The sequence below is a fragment of the Archocentrus centrarchus genome, chromosome 7, assembly GCF_007364275.1.
Source record: "Archocentrus centrarchus isolate MPI-CPG fArcCen1 chromosome 7, fArcCen1, whole genome shotgun sequence".
Taxonomy (NCBI): Eukaryota; Metazoa; Chordata; class Actinopteri; order Cichliformes; family Cichlidae; genus Archocentrus; species Archocentrus centrarchus.
In genome coordinates, this window is record NC_044352.1 from 17,669,462 (window position 1) to 17,689,071 (window position 19,610).

General features: G+C 41.2%; 1 protein-coding gene and 1 pseudogene across 1 annotated transcript; both read left to right on the forward strand.

Annotated features, from left to right (window-relative positions):
* Positions 1–310: 310 nt before the first annotated feature.
* LOC115783505 (cytochrome P450 3A40-like) lies at positions 311–2,124 on the forward strand (annotated as a pseudogene).
* A 1,794-nt stretch (positions 2,125–3,918) lies between these two features.
* LOC115783081 (CTTNBP2 N-terminal-like protein) lies at positions 3,919–18,832 on the forward strand. Its single transcript, XM_030733724.1, is given in 6 exon segments — positions 3,919–4,040; positions 7,135–7,242; positions 15,446–15,697; positions 16,012–16,119; positions 17,069–18,169; positions 18,171–18,832. Coding segments are annotated over 6 exon segments (1,761 nt in total). The 5' UTR covers positions 3,919–4,034; the 3' UTR covers positions 18,357–18,832.
* The last annotated feature ends 778 nt before the right edge of the window (positions 18,833–19,610 follow it).

The window sequence follows — 19,610 nt, forward strand, 5'->3', positions numbered from 1 at the left end:
CACACACACACACACACACACACACACACACACACACACACACACACACACACACACACACACACACACACACTTCCCCATTTTCTGACTTGCATAAGAGGGAGTATAGTATAGATTTAGGTCCATAATTTGTTGGACAAAGACAAAGTTATTGCAGTTTTGCCTCTGTACACCACCGCAGTGGATTTTAAATCAACTGATCAAGATGTGACTGACTTTCAGTTTTAATTTAAGGGGTTTTGCAAGAATTTTACATTAACTGTTTAGGAATTAAAGCCATATCTTAAGCATATAACATTATCTGTCAAACATGGCAAAGGCAAAAGCATGGGCATGGTGTGGTTGCCAGTGGAGCCAGGCCACTAGTGTTTAATGATTATGTGTCTGCTGATAGAAGTAGCAGGGTGAATTCTAAAGTTTATAGGGCTGTATGCTCTCAGATTCAGCCAAATGCTGCAAATTGGACAGTGCTCCACAGTGCAAATGGATGACGACCCAAAGCATAAGCAAAAGCAACCCAAGGTTCTCAAGGCCGAGAAATTAGATATTCTTCAATGGCCAAGTCAGTTATCTGACATCAAACCAATAAAACATGCGTTGCAGCTAATGAACACAAAAGTAAATGCAGTGAAAGACCCACAAACCAGCAGCAACTGAAGGTGGCTGAAGGTCTGCATGTCAATCACATACTGACTGTGTGATTTAAAATCCACTGTGGTGGTGTAAAAAAAAGCTACAAAAATTGTATCTTTGTTCAACAAATCATGGCCCTAATTATAACAAGCCCCCATAGCACATTCCTTGGTTGGTATAAATTCTGTGTCCTGAAAAATGAAAAATGGTTAGTTGAAGTTCAGTCAATGACAGTGTTAATCATTAGGTCACATTCAGATTCTGGCCAAGCACTTAGTTGCACACAGTTGTGTGCTAGAACTATGTCTGTGCCTTTATTTTGCAGTTGTTTGATCCTGCGTGTAATGATAATAAGAAAGGTTTCATTTTAAAAAATGATATTTTGATACTTGTTCTGTAAGGGTGCCCTTGCCTGATATACCGGGGGGGTATTACCTGTACATTTATGCATCTGAGCAAATAAAGCAGATAAAAGAAGCCACTCCATATTATACCTTCCCATACTGTATTAAGCGCCACACAATTCTCATACAGTACAGGTAGTTGCATTCCAGGCTCTAACTGACTCCGTACCATATCTACTGTTGCATTTTTAAGTTTGTATGATGGCCGACAGCCTGCATTAGACATAAAGGACACAGCAAGATCAAAATGATCTTGGTTAAGGAGTGTTATATTGTCTTCACCAACTAACTGGAGTGGAACAAACAGTATAGAGGCAAGATATTACCTCAATACTAATTAATGAACACAATGTAAAAAGTGTGTGCATCTCTGGGGGATTTAGGATGTTGGACTGAATGGACCTTTCAGGAAGACTGAATTATGGAAAAAAGATGAAAGATGATTCACAGTCTACTCTGTCCTTCTTTCACCAGTGGACGACTGAAAGAAGTTAAAAAGCCCATTCTAGAAGTTCTAATGTACTTACTGTAATTGTTGCATATTATTGATTTACACAAACATTAGCTGTGATAAGTTAGTGATTTAAGTTTTCTTTCTTTCTTTCCGGGCAGATGTACATCATAATGTGGAATCACTCAAGCAAACTGCTCAAGAGTCTGCACAACAAAATTGAGAGAGATGAAGTCATTCTAGTCAAAGGATACTTTCTTTTTTTTTTTTTTTTTTTTTTACTTTTTTGGTACTGAACTTAAAAAAAAACAAGCTTAGCACAAACATGACTTTCCCTTTTTCCTTGTTTCTATTTTTATTCTTGAATAGTAGGTATTATTGTTGTCAGTTTAAATTACATGTCTCTTTTTTTCCAGTGTATTTGGACCATACAGTATGGATGTAGTGGCCAGCACTGCCTGCAGTGTGGACACTGATTCCAGCAACCATCCCTCTGACCCTTTTGTAGCAACTGTTAAAAGAATGGTCAATCCCTTAATCTACCTAATGGGCAGCAAAGTGATCAGTCAGAATTCTTTTGTATCCATAGCAGAGGATGATGGCACAGGCTCAGGATCACACTCAAGCTCAGGATAAGGATCTAGTTCATGCTCAGGATCAAGATCAGGAACACACTCAGGCTCAGGATCAGGTTAATGTTCAGGCCTGACACATGGTGTGACAGTGGAAGATGCTGCAAGATTCATTGCAGCTGCAGTGAAAGCTGGAAAATCAGGTGTGGCTGGGAGTGGACAGTTTGTGACTTGCAATGGAGCAAAGTTGCTATCACTAAAAATAGTTCTATTAAAAGGCCAAATTCCAGTGCATGCAAACCCTGTCTGGATTTTGGATGGTGTTGCAGCCAGTGAAAGGTTATTTTTCACAATGCCTGGTAGATCATAAATGGTCATTGTGACTCCTGGATGAATTCTCATCCAGCTGTTGCAGTAGCTTGATTTATGTTTTTTACAATTGTGTAAACTATAAATGAAAGTCACTGACAACTTGGTTCAGTATCTGGATTCAATATCCCAGTATCACCGATTATGTTTTCCTTCACGGTACTTTGACACATGCTACTGATGTCTACTTTTAGTTTACAAAACAGAGATTCTAACAAAGCCTGTTTGAATTCCAGAAAAAAAAACTCTGACAGAAAAAGTTTAACTTTTAGCTCAAGAACAGCACGTTTGTGTAGATGACATTTTCTGAGACTTTTAAATGTCCCTCTATTTTTGTCAGCAAAAAGATGAACTAACTGAGCATGTGCACAGTGAGTAGTGTGACTCTGGCTTGTTTCTGAGCCCCTGGTCTCCCCTGCTGCTCATTGCAGTCTAAAAGACTGCACACTCTAACATACTATTACAGAAATGTACAGAGAATATAAGACTCAACTGAAACATGTCCCCATCAGTGCCCTGTCTTATAGATTTAACATTTGTTCAACACTTGGCCTTCTTAGTGAACAGATCGTAGAGGTACACAGAGTCCACTGACAAGCCTGTAGTGTGTAAAGCACAGTTTGGTACAAATCCTGTAACATAACCAACCGGTTTAGGCTCCTTTTTTTCAAAAAAGAATAGGTTCACAAAGCCAACAGAAGAACAAAACATGAACAGGTAAGAACAAATATTAGGCTGTTCAATGCCATGACCTCTCTCTTCTAATGTGACTAAACCAGTCCCCATTCACTATTTGAATGATAATCCCCAATACTCATGACAGGTTGGTTAACCAAAACTCCTCTAAATCCCAAGCCTAATTTATGAAATGTGTCTCATAGTCATTAGAGGTGCAAAGCCAAATGTGTTGGAATACACTAAATTGTGGACATGTGAGCAAAACTTGAAATCTTTTACTAAACGTGCTGCACTGATCAAGTAGGAGAGCGCAGATGTGATGCTGCCATGTGGCCACCAGGGGGAGCTGAAACAAAGCTAGACACTGGATACCATCTTCACCCCGAGGCGTCAGCTTTTGAGGGAAATTTGCTGAATAACCTGCTCAAAGTGAGTTTTTAAAGGGAGGTTATTTCTAAAGGAAATTGTCCGCGCTGGAACATTTGCTGACCCTTTTAATCGATTTGAAATATTTTATTGTGACTTCTAGGGCAGAAAACTCTATTTTCAGTCTACCTGTCCACTTTAAACATTCACACTATCCATCAAAACTAGTAAATATATAGATGTAATAAGCGATTAGAATAAATTTTCACACACTTAACGCACGATACATAAATCTATCCGTTGGACGTCCGAAACAAAGAGGTTTATCCCGCACACCCGTGAACGCATTCATCCCCACCCTCTACCGATCAAACGGTCGGCCATTGGTTGGGGTGTTGCACTACGCCTCTGTGATTGGCTGACTTTCTCGTCACTGAAGGTCTGTTGTTCACGCTCGCATCAGAGCAGGAGCTCCAGTGACAGTGGAGTGCTTTGATTCATGCTGTTGTGGAGTCTCCTTTTTGGATTCAAAGAACAATTAATGCGGCCAGAAAAGAGCGAATGAAGGTATGTTCACACTGCAGCTTGTGGAAGTGACTTTCTCCGGTTTGCTCTGGCTTTTTAGTAAAAACCAAAATGAAAAAAGTCCATAGATGATTCTCAGACACAGCCTGAGATTTGCTCGTACGATTTAGGATTTTGGTTATCCTGGTTACGTGAAACATCTCAGGCGTTAACTTGGGACTTTGTGCTGATTGATGCTGGGGGAAAAATATTTCCTCATAAATAGTAACCAAGACAAGAGAAGTCTGAGAGATTCATGTTATGTTCATTTTCAGGCTACAGGGTGTGAGTGCTTCAGTAGTATTGATTTTACCATTATCCTTAAATCCCAGCTTTAGCTATGAATAATAGCTAATTTGATGTTTTTGTGAGGTTTATGGCACTTGGTCATTGAACTGAATGTTGCCAGTCCGGAAAATAATGACAGTCTCTTGTGTCAGACAAAGGCCCAGGACGGCAGGTGGATCCTCTGCTACTCCTGAGCAACCACAGCGTGCCTGCAACAGACTGAGCTGTTTCCCACACAGTGAGCAAAGCAGGGAGGACCCTTCCCAGTTTCTTTGCCAGCTCATTTTTAACCTGAGAGAAATCACAATAGAGGGAAGAGTTGGAAAAAGAAAGCACAAAACACCAAACTATGAGTGAATGGACACAAGATGAACACAGAAACTGAGTCATGCAGTCTTCCTTTGACACTTACCACAGTCCAGATTAGATGCTCTGCTTCTATATTGAATATCTGACTTGAATAGCATCTAATTTCAAAACCATGAATATATTTGCTTTGGCTTATTATCAGACCATTCATTACAGCTCACACAGCCAAACTGCAACACTTAAAACCATGTCAGCTACAGAGTGGGTTTCAGCAGTTTATTCTTGAGTGATGATTCCCATGGTTTGGGTATCCCTGGAATGTGGCAGTGATTTTCCATGGAAGCTGATCGGATGACAAATACCCAGTTTTTGGCTTTACACTGACCGGCAACAGTTCAAACATGCACCAGTCCTGACACTAAACTAATATCAAAGTATTTGTGCATGTGTGTGGTTGGGAAAGAGTGAAACCACTGTCTCATTATGTGACAAGTTAGTAGCTAGTAAATAACTGCTGATTTCACACTCTGCTGCTTTGCTGTGAATGTGTGGTGAGCCACAGAATGCACCCAGGAATTTTGGAGGGACAGAGAGTGTTGTGGGATAGCTGCTTGAAGGAAGCAAACACTACGCTTTGGATCTTCGTGGCAGGGAGGAGAGAAGGATAGGATAAGAAAAGTTGCTTTCACTTTTAGTTTAGCTGAATTCAGATCTCAATGTTATTTTTTTTTCTCTTTATAAACTGTAACTGGTAAGAGTAGATAAAGAAAATGTGAAATAAGCATTTGGTACTCTGGCCCTGATGAAGTTAACTATTTTAGCTACAACGTCAACAACACGGTACACAACATCTCCTGGTGTATAATGCAATGCAAAAATACAAATTTCATTTCTAGGTGCATTTGAATCACTTTATCTTGCGTCTTCTTCAAAACTCGTTTCCCTGTCAGACATCAGGGAAACACTTGGTTGTAACACTTGCCAGTTTGTCCCATTTCAGCCCCAGCCTATCAAAGCAAGTAGTTACCTGCGTAACGGATATCACAGCTCTCATTCAGAGCCAAGGAGAAAAAGTCTGCTTTGTTTTTCAACTGAAGCTCCGGATTTCCAGCAGTGTCCTTGATCCATCTCCTCTCGCCTGGAGAGGGGCACATTCTCAAATGCTTCTTTTTCCACAGAGCATATTAGCCTGGCAGAGTGCACCAAAACACTCTTTGATTAACTCCCCCATCAGAGAATGACTTAGTGGGGTTTTTTTTGTGATTTTTGTGGGAAATTGCAAAGCTGGTCTTGACTGCTCCATCCCTGGATGTGTAACGCGTGGTAAAAAAGTCCTTTTGCAGCTTTGCTATCAGAGTTTCAGCTGTTCATTCCTGCTCTACATCAGTCAAGTTCTTGTATTTCTCCGAGGATTTATTCTCATAATGGCGATTCAAACTGTAATCCGTAAACACAGCAATCTGCTCTCCACAAACTGAGGACACGGCTTCACCTCTGATTTTTGCCTTCAAAATAAAAGCAGCAAAGTTGTATTGGGATTTCCCGCAAAATCTCAAAAACAGTAAGCCACTCTGTGACGGAGAGTTTATCAAATAGTGTTTGGTGGCTGAAATGGGACAAACTGCTTGATGTGTACTTAATTACCTTTGAATTCTAATTTCCCATTGAGCTCATGCAGATGTGGTAGCGGGGCGTACAATGCCCAGGTGTGCCTTAATGTACGGGATCCACGTGGAAGACCATGATCATAGTCTCCTTCATCAACATACCAAAATCTTTTGCAAGAATGGTGTTTGACTCTCCAGTACAGTTTAAGACACTTGGTAAGATGCAGTGGACTTACTCTGGAAGCCATACCCTTAAAGACACAAAGTGATGTGAGCCACGGGGACGTAATCCTTCGCACACACCTCATCAAACACTTGTGACACTGAGCAGCTTCCACATGATTTAAATGGCCTGATTTAAACGTGACTCCATCTCTGATTCAAAAGATGATGTAAACTTTGAGAAAGGTGTCTTTGTCTCAGTTTTAAGAATGATGTCAGCTGTGTGAGTTGTGTCATGCCTGGCCCCTATGACTAGGCAGGGCCTTGCTGATGAATCACAGGAGACTGTAGTGTGGCTAAGGTCTTACAAGATGTAAAAAAAAAAAAAGATATTTCAGAGTATCACATTTGCTTAACAGTCTTGGGATTTGGACTTAATGTGCAGATATGCTAATGACTTCCTGTTTATAACCCTGAGCACAACACAGCAAGACTACTGATGGGTCCCCGAGTCCCTTTGTATGAGTTCTGTGTCGCTCCCTGAGAAATACCAATGAGTCGCTACTACTATGGGCTCATTTACATATGAATCAATTTGTAATACCCAAAAGCAATCCTTTTTATTAATTCTAATTTTATTCTATGTTCATGTGCTTATTTTGTGCAATAAACCATTTTTAGGAAGAATAAGACATCTTTCTTTCACTCACTCTCACTCTTTCTCTGTTCAGGAGGAGAAGATGAATGTGGAGGCTCTAAGCAGAGCAGAGCTGCTGACTCTCCTCAGTATCTTGGAGGGAGAGCTCGAAGCCCAGGATGTAGTCATACATGCCCTCAGGGTGAGTTGGTGGCTGCATCTGATACAACAAATCCCCCTATGGACTCGTGCTTATTGAAAGGGCTACATGACGCAGCATAATTAATAGCAACATAGCATAATTAATTGTATAATTTCCATCCCAGTAGCCCGATAAATAAAACACACTTTGAGACTGTCTTTATTCAGCGCACACTAAAATTAACCCGTTTCAGCATTACACCTCCAAAAAGAATGTGAGTTAACTGGGAGGGGATATGTAAACAGGAAACAGAGCTAGTGAATACAATGGCACAGGAGCCATTCTGGGTTCACAGACTAGACCACCAGAGCACAACTATTGTTGCTGGGCAGACTGGCCTTTGGCACTCAATCAGTTCTGAATATTGCGTCTTGTTTGAGTTCAGACAGGCTGCAGTTTACATTGGTGTCTTTAGTGACCACATTAGTTTTAATCTGGGAATTTCCCATTGCTGCAAAATGAAAACAAAATGTGGACCCAGTCAAAGCGGATTACTCTGGTGTGGTATGTTGCCTCAGGTGCATATTTCAAAGCCTCAAAAGAGCTGTTAACTTGGCAAATTAGCCGTACGCAACTGTTTTTGGAACATTAAACAGATTATGAAGATGATAGATGTGTTTAGACTGCATACTGTACATGGTATTTAGCCAAAGGTGTCTCAGGCAACATCGAAACTTATTTCAACTTGGACAACCTGACTCACAACACTGCACAACGTTCCAGACATAGCTCCACAACAACCATGTCACATCACACATGCCTGCTGTTAGAACACTGTTTATATTTGCAGTTCTTTGAATCTTGAGTTTTGTGCAGCTAATTCACCCATATCCAAGTCAGAGAGAAGAGCTTTCCTGCTTCAACAATGTAGTTTAGTGTCTGTGCCTAGTCTGATTAGCTCTCTTTGTGCCACTGGCTGCTTTTCACACTCGTGGCCACAGCAGCTGTTCTGCGCTTGGACTGTGAATGTTTGCCTCATTGTCTGAAATAATGATCGAGTCTGCAATGAGGGCAAGTAGCAATCATGTGATAAATAGGCCTTGATATTGACATTTCTCTAGAAAGCAAATTAGAAGGCAGAATTTCAGTGCCGGGACCTGAAGGAAAGGCATTCTTACCACACCAGCATATATTCAACTTAAATGGCAGCTGAAGGATGCAGTATTTGACCTGAAACTCAGTGGATATGTACAACCATCCCCTTAGGACAAATGCATGGCTGACTTGATGGCTTTACTTATTCCTCTTTCCGAATCTTTATTACTCTGTTTTTTTTTTCTTCTATCTCTTTTCCTCCTTCCCTCTTCCTCAACCACAACCACATTATGGGGGTCTTTGATGTTTAGCCGTGACCCATGTCCCATCTGCCCACTGACACACACACACACTCACATGGGTTTTGGTGGTCTCTGTGGGGCCAGTCAGAGGCTGCAGTGTTTATTGTGGAGAGGATGTACAGAGTTATAAGCTTAAATCACTGACTTCCCTTGTTCCAGCTGGGGGCCTGTACAGTAAATCACTGATAGGTCAATGTATGCGCAGACCGTGTGTTGAAGGGAGTGTTGGGGCTTGATAGCAGGCTTCAGTATAGTCTGTCTCTGTGTATCAGTTTGACACCCAGAAAGTCTATTTATACCATCTGTGTTTTGCTATCTTGGCTCTTTTGTACCTTCCCACTCTGATTAACATATCTCAAGCAGTTGCTATAACAGTGCTTTTCCTCAATTAGAGCTCTCTTTTTGGTTTGTTTACTAGCGCGCTGCATTTACCAAAGTTAATGCTCACTTGCATGTGGGGATGCTTGCTCTAACATCTCAAACACTTTCTCCTCTCAGCAGCAAGTACCTGGGACTGCAAAATAAAACCAAGTCTTTGTAACCCTTCCTTCACCTGAAACCCTTGAAAACCTGTTGTTGGCTTACTTACTTACACAATGAGATTGTGTCAACCGTGGGACTTGTCTCTACAGATTCTGGGCTTTAATGTTTCTAGTTCTCATCACTAAGGACACAGATAAGCGGTTTTACTAGAGGGAACATTCCTGAGAATATGACACCAGAAACAGGTCTTGCGTTCCAAGAGGTGTGGCTATCTTTTGAGCTAACAATTCTCCGTATCTAAAGTCAGTTATTGCTATTATTAACTTTTCTCTGTTAGGCATAAATGGTATGAATTCAGCTTTCAATAAGCTCTGAGTAACTCAAAGTTAGTGTGTTGAAAACATAGACGTGGATGCACTTTAGAGAGAGAGAGCAACACCAGCTCTTTAAATTCTCAGTGAGGGAGCATAAGGTCCATCCTTCTGGACTGGTCTCCACATTGCTTATGAAACTGAACTGTATCAAAGTCGGTGACAGTGAAATATCTGATAATGGAACTGTTTTTGTTTACCAAGGCAACAGGGTCTGTGTGGTAATATGTTTTTCATATGATGTCATGTCCTGTAATCCTAAAATGCTTTGTCTATTTTTGTAGGCTGATGTGATTTCCTGGCTTCATAAACAATAAGGGTGGGCAAGAGTTTATTGTTCAGATAAGAGTGTGTATTCTTTTGATAATCGAGAGCCACTGCCCAATTTGGATAAGTTCTTAAGAGTGGCAGAGTAAATACGATTTAAAAAAAAAAGGACCAATAACCACACAGAAGGTTCCCTTAAAAGTAAGTTAAAGCCTAATATAGCATTGCACTACACACTGGGTCAGTAACCAACAGCCTAAGGATTGCAAGAGCACTGCTCATTGACTTGAAAATGATCAAATGATATTAAAGTAGGCCCACCTTGTGCCGAGAAACATGCGCCATAACACACACACGATTCACAGAAGCAAGTAGTCCATTATGAGGCGGAGTAATGTTTTCCTAAGGAGGCCTTTTTATGGCCGCCTCTGTTACACCTTAACCCAATTTCAAAATAAAGGCTTATATCTAACTCATTTTATTTAGACTTAACACAACACAGCCTGCCACAAATAATAATAGAACTATATAAGACATCTGGCTAAATCAAGACCACAGCCAGTCTGAGATAAAAAAAAAAAATCTTTTAGTTCACTTCACTTTGGTTTTTCATCAATGAGTAGCCCCCTCAGTTAAATTTTTGACTCATTTACGACATGCCAGAGCATTTCCTTGTTCTGTTAATGATGTTATGGCTTTTCTAAAGCAAGGCCTGACGAAAGGGTGAGAACGCCTGCTTCTGTGTTGCATCAGTAACCACTGATGATAGCATTTTCTGCAGTTAAACATTACTTCAGAGGTTTCATTTGGTGTTGCCCTGGTTATCTCAGCGCCATCTGTGGTTAATGTGTGCCCGGGAGGTGTCTCAAGCACACACCTTAGCTTACATTTCATAAAGCAAACATCTAAAATGACATAATCCAATTTCTCTCTTCCTCTCACCCCCTTTATCTGTCTCTCTCTCTGTCAAGAAGGAAAAAAATAAAGCATGTAGCTGGAGTGAGTATGAGTACCATAAGTGAATTATGCTTACCTTACAAGTCAATTTTAGCACCGCAACCATTTGTACTTTTTAATGACTGTCATAAACCTTATGCCTCACCACATGTTTGACAGGGTCACACTGCTGCAGGGCACTGAAATATTTTTTTGTTTTTTGTCCTTTTATATTCGGGGGGGGTAGCCGCATTATCTGGAGAAGTTAATCAGTGTTAACCTAATTGACTGAGGAAATTTTCAGTAGAAAAATGTGCTTATACCATCTGTAACATTTTTTTTTTCTCTCTGCTTCATCAGAGATAAAAAAACAAAAAAAACAAAAAACAATGTTCAGACACATTGTTTGATTTGCACATAATGATAACCCATTTTGGCTGACACTTTTGAAACTGTCTTTTACACACACACACACACACACACACACACACACACACACACACACACACACATATATATATATATATATATATATATATATATATATATATATATATATATATATATATATATATATATATATATATATATATATATATATGTGCGCCTAGGTGATGTTTGAGTATTGTGAATATCACAGTACTGTAGTGGCTTACCAAAAGTCAATGGGTTGCTGCACGTCAGCAGCTAATTTAAATGATACTTGCCGTAGGGATCAGCTGTGTAATATTAGAATTAATTACAGAGTCCAGCGCTGCAGTTGAATAGTCCATAAAGTGATCTCCTACCTCGTTTTCCTATAATCACTCAACCTTAACCTTCATAGAAAACATCACGAGGCCAAGGAAAGGTGTGAAGGAGAATTCATAAGAAACTGGGAAAATAGAAGCATGGTATGCACAGAATCTGACTGCATTTGCACAAGGCTCCTTATTAATGTGATAATGAATGTTGCTGAGTTGGTTCTGCTGTGGTCAGACCACAGCGTTCAGGCTATCTTAGATACTTTGCTCGGTGTGTTCTTACCATGTTGTTTTATGCAGGTCATATAAAAGAGAACCAAGGGTGAAGCTTTGTTAAGCTTTCCGTAATTAAAGTCAGATTCATTATTGATAGGCTGCTAAAGGTTGCCAGTTCAGCAATGAACATAACTAATTCAAACTGATTCACGTAATCCTTAAATCCACCTTTAATAGCTCATAATCTTCATTTGTAGAGATTTCCTTATCTATTTGTTCTTCAAACAAAAGCAACAAAATCAGATTTTATCACAGCAGCATAATGTTTATACTTCATTTGTGGGTTTGGCATACCCCATCTTTGAAGGTTTGTAAGAATCAGTTAAATTTTAATTTAACTTTACATTTAAATTTCCCAGGGGAAATAAAGGAGGTATATCTTATCTTAAAACACATTATGGCATGATATTGGACACACATGGGACCATCATAAAGGATGGTCCCATGTGTCCTCTGCTAAAGGAGGTAATGAAGGAAGCACTGAAGCACCTTTCCCTAGTATTTAGAGTTCGACCAGCTCTTATTACGACTGCCATGGAGATAGCTTTAGGTCTCTCAGTTGAAAACCTTCCTAAGCAAATTTGTTTGCCCTTTGTTTATTCCTTACTTAAATATATTTACTAAAAATGTTCTTGCAGTCCAGGTAGAACACTACAAATCACACTGTTACATACAGTAGCAGTACCTTAATTTGAACTACTGCTACAATACGTGCAGACTCATGTGCCTCAACAGGCATGCCACAAATCTTTTCCTGTATAAATGCAGTATCAGTGCAAGTGACATTACAAAATCTACACTACACCATGTAGTGTCATCTTCTCCTCCTAAACAGAGAAAAAGTGATGCGAAGACAAACAAAGATAACAATTGGCTTTGTCCTTGCTGGTTCAGGAAGATCCAAATTACATGACTGTAAATGTTTCGCAAATGAGGTGCCAGGTGTTGCATCACAAATGGCTATTATTACATTTTTTTTTTTTTAATTTTACCCCCTTTTTCAAAAAAAAAATATTACCCCCTTTCATGCAGTAGAAATTGTTGTAGTTCTACTACCCACAGAAGTGGCTGAGTTTAATGCATCGCTTTTAATGCTATGCTAGATGCTTAGCTAATTAGCTGTTTATTGGTTAAGAATGCTAATATAATTTAGAAACTCAAAAGTGTAAAATTCAGTTTGTGAATTTGTAAATAATTTTTCCATAAAATGTTTTACTAATCTTACCACTGGTTCAAATGAATGTGTGGCTATTAGTTGTGTACATCTTAGCTATAAGAATTTATACGTTCATGCACCGTGTGAGCTTGTTGTATTTTTCTGCCTGGTTCTCCCAAGACAGGACTCCATGCTCCGCTCCTGTCAAGCTGTTATGCAGCGAACAGTTATGTTGTCATTAGTGGTTAGCTAACTAGTAGTTAGCCCCCAGCACCAGGCTGTCACACTAAACTCTCTTTTTTACTACCTAGGAAGCACATTTTTATGGCAACTTTCACTGTCATAACTGCTGCTTGAGGAAGAAAAACCTTTATTCCATTTTATTTGTGCTCAAAGTATCAGTTAAATCAGATTGTGGAGTACACTAAAGAACTTTGTGTTAGCTGATGAGCTGATTGTGTTACAGAGGCTTGGGAAGCGGGCTTCTTTCAGCTCACAGATGGGCACAGTTGTGTCTGGAGGCTGTAGGTAACTACACATTTTACACTGTAGAAAGTATCAGGTTGTCCTTCACACAAAAACCCAATGATCAAATATATTTCTTTCGTAGAGTATTCGTAGAGAAATTCAAAAATACCCTACATATTTTTACCCATGACTTGCTGTAGAGACATTTGTCATCAGTAGTTGTGCAGACATTAGAGCTTTGCAGCAGAGAGGGTTTGCTTGTTGTGCCCTCTCATAAAGGAAAGCACACTCTGTCATTATGATCAGAAAAACCAGGAGAGGTCAGAGCCTAGGCTAGGCCTGCTACAAACACGCAGAACACACTCACACACTGAGCCCAGCCCTAAATGGTCTGTTTAAACAGCTATTTAACTCAGGAAGCTGTAGTTTTGTCTCCAGTTTTACTCAAATGACCAACACAAAAATACAAAAGCACACAACCACAGTTACGCATACACATAATGGCTTACACAAAAATTTCAACTCACATAAAAAAGGGAAACTAAGATACGGATATGCAGCCGCACTCATTCTCACACACAGAAAGCCTGCTGGGTCAGACTTGGAAACAATGCACGAGACCGAAGGCACTGAGCCAGTGTCTGTGTGCAAGTTCTGTAATCTCTTCACTGAGGGTCACATTCTTTGTATAGCCAGAGAAAAAGCCTCAAATACAGCCTTCCTACTGAAGCCCTCAGGGTGTGTGCATGTGTGTGTGTGTGTGTGTGTGTGTGTGTGTGTGTGTGTGTGTGTGTGTGTGTGTGTGTGTGAGAGAGAGAGCATGTGAGAAAAAGAGGCTGACAGAGAGGAGGAAGTAAAGAGATGCATTTTTCTAATGATTCTGAACTCACCGAAGAATGCAGTGGCGTGCATGTTTGGGCATGTGAACGAGGAGGTGTTCAGCTGGGGTGTCTGATGAGGATTGTGGGGAGGAGATGGAAATTGATGTCCCCAACACACGTGGGGTGCACTTCTGAAGCATGTGCTCAAATCATTAGGACTGCCAGCTGACCCTGCATCCCTCCAGAACTCAAACCCACTAACTGCTATATAGCTAATGAGGCTACCTGATGATGTTTCCGGATGTATCCATAAAGCACTGTTGTGTTTTGCTTAATTTTTACATTTTTGCTTGAATAAAGTCACGTTGGTTTAGCTGCTTTGGATATCTTGTTCCTCGTGATCTAATTTTTCCCCTGAACAAGTGTGCTGTCAGTTTTTATTCAATTGTTTTCAGTTTAGGTATAACTAAACCACTTCGTTAGAGTCAGCTGCGTGTGTCGGTGTGTGCGTCTGACTTGATGGTACAAACATTCACCCCTGCATCCCTGGGGAGGTGTTAACATCTGCCCTTGGTGGGGGTTGGACAGCCGTGCCTCACCTCTTTGTGTTTGGGTTGAGGGGAATGACCATCTGCTTACACTCACACTGACGATAACATCACTCAGCACAGATTTCCTGCAATCACACAAACACACTCCTCCGGATCTATGTCCAGTGATGATAATAAATATCCCTTTTTGGTCCTGTGCCGCAGTCGGAAACAGTCTTCATCCGATCAAACCCATATACTGACTTACATGATAAACACACTAGTTTCTATTCAGTCAGGTCTGAACATGTACGCACATGAACACGTACTGCTTCCATAGGGTAAGCAGCAGTCAAGTGCTGCTAATCAAATGCAGTTGATTAAATGATCAACAGCAAGTGTGAGCACCTTTATAAAAGCAGAGGTTTGGGCAATTTGCTGGTCTGGAGCATTCAGGTGCGTGTTATCACAATCCCAGAGAGGTAAACCATCAGCGATTGTTGCTGATAATCAATCAAGGGAGGTTTTAACGGCATTTCCAAACAATTTGAACTCCAACTGATTGAAATGCTGTTGCAGGACCTTAAGAGAGCTGTGAACACTGTGAAGAAGAGTGGGCCAGAATTCCACTGCAACAATGTGAGACTGATAAACTCATACAGAAAACAAACTTCAAGTTATTGTTGCTAGAACCTCTTGAATCATAGAGTGTACTTAGTTTTCACAGGACTGCATAGAGTCCTGTGAAAACGTTCTTTTTCCCGTGACTGTACACGCAGTCCTAAAATGCAACTATGTTTGTGTATGTCTGATAGGCTCAGCATAGAGATGCTTTTGTCCAAGAGCGCTACGGACAGTATGACCTCAGCGATCCATTCCTGGCCCTGCAGCGGGACAACGAAGCCATGGAGCGCCAGAACGCAGCGGCCGAACCTCACATGCATCTGCAGGGAAGGGCAGTGGGGCCAAATCCTCTGGCTGTGCTTAAACTGGTCATGGCTCACTGCAAGAGGATGCAGGAGAGGATGATGGGACAGTTAGCTGCTGCTGAAAACAGACACAGAAGGGTAAGGGACAATGCATCCTCACACAGATCTTCAGATCAGATTTTCTACGCAGCCATTATCACGCATGGGCTCACACACGTACAACAAGTAGCTTTGTGTGTGAAAATGCATGTATTTGTTTCAGCTACTGACTTTGCTTGAGGCAGACAGATGTGGTGATGTAGCACTTTTTCACTGCAAAGCACAAGGCCTGTGAGGACATGAGAGTGGGAGACTCAGAATTTGCTAGTTTGCGAAGGATGTTCAGTTCTCGCACTGAAACCTAACTGCATGTCATGTTATCTGTGTTTTTCACTTGGCTGTATTTTTGATAGATGATAGCAGATTTGGAGGAGGAGAAACGACGACATATCCAGGACTCTGCACAGCATGCCAATTTCACCTTCACGCTGCAGACAGAAAGAGATAAACTGCTGCAACAGGTGGGATTGGCATGCAAAGGATACACTGAAAAATATGCGCGTGTGTGTGTTTGTATGTCTTTTTGAAGTAAAATGTTGAATTCATATAGAAATTGTTCCTCTCTTGCTGACAGATGAGCACATCTGGTCAGCCGGCTTCTCTTTCTCTCTCCTCTCCCTGTCTGCACGGTGTCCTTTTTTTGTTGTTGTAGTGATTTAAAACCCAGCAGCAGGGAAGCATCAGTGAAACTCCACTGTGTAACTCAGTAGGGTGGAGAGAGCTTGTCCGGTTAAAAGTATAGGCGCACACACAGCCACTCGTCTGCACAAGCACAGAAATGTTCCATGGGAAACAGATGAGGAAAAGGCTATTGTTTAGTTGACCAGTTGCCATGGGGCTTTATGGCCTCAGGAAGCCTGAGATAATGGATGTTCACGTCTAATGCAAGGCCAGCCGGTGCGCGCACACACTGTGAGCACACAATCGGCTACTACATAAACTTCACACAAGGACCTTATGTAAGAAAGGCTTCCTGAGCGTCTCTCAGTCTTCCTTAGGCCTTCCTGCTTTATACCATATACACATGATTATATTTTGTCACCTCTCACTTCCTTCTATGTTCTAAAGATCTCACAGTAAATTTTCATTTCCAGAAACAATTTTTTTTTAAATGAGACTAGACCTTTATTAATTCAGTGCCACTTGAGCCAATATTGTGAACTTTATTTGCAAATAATGAAAACATGCAGAAGATAAGAAAATCACATTAAAAGCAGATTTAAAATAGGTAGTAATAAAATGAAACAGAAAAAGACTGCTGCCAACTACACTTCTACTTTTCAGAAAATGTGTTTTTTAAAGAAAGAATGTTGGATCTACTGTAATTCAACAGGGATATTTTGCCTCCTTGTGGTCACATTTGGTAGAGCAACCATGCCTTCATTTGCATTTCTCTCATTCTCTTTCTAGCTGGAAGTGGAGCATGCAACAGTGCAGAGATTAGAGAAGGAAAAAGCCCAAGTAGTGAGCAAAGTAGAGGAGTCGCTGTCCCAGCAACAGCAGCTCTCCTCAACTCTGACTCTGGAGCTCCAGAAAGCCAGCAGCCAGGCTGTGGAGGAGGCCCAGAAAGCCTCACAACTTCACACCTTGCTGCAAGAGGAGACCAGTGCCCTGGAGAAGCTCCGGGCGGTTCTTGAACATGAGAAGAGCAGGGCAGCCCAGCTTGAGGCCAAGTCTGATAGACAGCTGGCTGAGTTTGACAGAGAACGGGAGCAGCTGAAAGCCAGGCTTAGTAAAGAGGAGGAAAGGAGTAGAGAGCTTGAAAGTCAGGTGGAGGAGCTGAAAAAGAGATTGGCTGAACTTGAAGGCTGTAAAGAAGAGGTAAAGGAGGTTGTGGTGGAGGAGAAAGAGTCGATACCCAAGAACATGGCGGTATCTACCTCTGTTCAGACTGAGCCTGATGGAAAGATAATTGTCAGTCCTAAATCCACCTCACTGCCAAAAGTCAATGGCCATCACGCTCAAAAAGAGACAGATCTGAAACAGGAAGGGAGAGGAGCGGATAATGAAGGGGTAGTAGAAAATGGGGGAGGAGCAGTTTTGTATTCCCCTCACTCTCATCCTCACTCCCCCTCCAGCACAGCCTCCTCTTCCCTCTCCTCTTCCCCTGTTTCCTCTCCTGTTCTGGCAAAGCGTTTGGGCAGTCCTGGTTTCCATCAGTCCTCCTACCAGGCTGGAGTCAATCAACGGTTCCAGGCTGCCAGGCACAAGTTCCAGAGTCAGGCAGAGCTGGATCAGCAGCAGCATGGTGGGCCACTTTCCCCAAGGGACCTCTCCCCCACCACTTCCTCCATCCCTCCCCCATTGGAGCACAGCACAGCTAAGCAGCTGGCCCGCAACACCGTCACTCAGGTGCTGTCCCGCTTTACCAGTCAGCAGGCTGGAGTCAAGCTGGCTCCAATCAGCAGCTCTCCATTTGGTACAGACTACCGCAATCTAGCAGCATCTCCTCCGGGAGGAAGGTCCCCTTCAGGCCCTCTATCTCCAGGCATCCGCTCCCCCCCTCACTCCCCGCTCAGAGAAGACCTACCCTCCTCCAATTCCTCCCAAGAAGCTGGGCATGAGTCCAACTCCAGGCTCTCCCAGCCACTCTGCTCGGACCAGCCTCTTCCCAGAGCTGACAGGGAACTGTGGGCACAGTAACAGTGGCCAGGATGGGGCCAAGGAGTCTGACCTGGTTTTATCTTCAAGCAGCTAATGGCCAGATGACGCAAACTAACTGTTAAACAATTCAGGGTTAAATCAGCAGTTTTGTAATATCCATCTTAAGTAGCAAAACTACTTAATAGCACTTCAAACCAGACGTCTAGACAAGTAAAGCTGTACTGGTTCAATCAGATGCAGAGTTTGCTGCATGCCTACCTCCAAACAACAACCTGACAGACAGTTGGAGCAGAACTATTTGAAATGAACTAGAGTATATGGATTATTTTTGTTGTGTTTCTTATTTTCATTTGGCTGTCTTTATTTCTTTATGTAGAACTATTGTGAGCTTGTGTAATAAATGAAAATGTATTATTTAGACCCTATATTAAGGGGGATTCAAAAACCATGTACAATATTAAAAGCAAAAGATCTGTAAGAATTGTCATTGTATAACACAGCCTTTGTTTTCTTTTCTTTTAGGGCATAAACTGCTCATCCTTTTACAATCAAAAAAACACTTCAGTTTTTGTTTTTTTTAAATCCATCCATCCATTTTTTCTGCTTATCATTTTCAGTGGGGATGGAGCCTATCCCAGCTGCCGTAGGGAGGGTACACACAAAAAAAGTAAAAAAAAACAACAAAAAACTGCATAGCAGATAGAAGGGCTAAAATGTGCAAATGTAAGCAAATATGTAGCTTTCACTGTTTAACACAATAAGTAGTTTTTAAATGTTTTCCTAATGACTTCTTATGCAGTTTCTAGAGATGCTCGACTATACTGTATATATGGAAAATAAAAAACCAGTTTGTTCTTTATGAATGTTCTTTGTGAATGGACATCACCTGCATGTACTGTTTTTGTGCTACACTTAACCATGAAAACACTTGAGTCTTGGGTTGAAAAGGGAGAACACATTTTGCACTACATTACTGATGTCTACAATTTTGGATTTTTATTCAGTAATATCTGCTTCACAGCCCAGGGAGGACTATGTGCCATTATTATGTGATATGTGTAATTATTGCATCAGCAAGAGTGGACAAAGTTTCAAATCATGCTACTGTAATTTTTCTATCAAATTATTTAGCTATTATTTCCTGTCTTAATCGATGTTACACAAGATGCTTGTTTTACGTTTAACCTGTGACTTACTGTATGTTCCTTGGCTTTAAATCCAGTGATTCCTTCCAAGTAAATATTTCAGCCATTCCATTTGAATCTGTAAGGCCGTCAGTCCCTCACCTGTATAAAGCATATCACAAACCCCCGTGAAACTTTGTGGCTTTCAAATAAACTCTCCATGC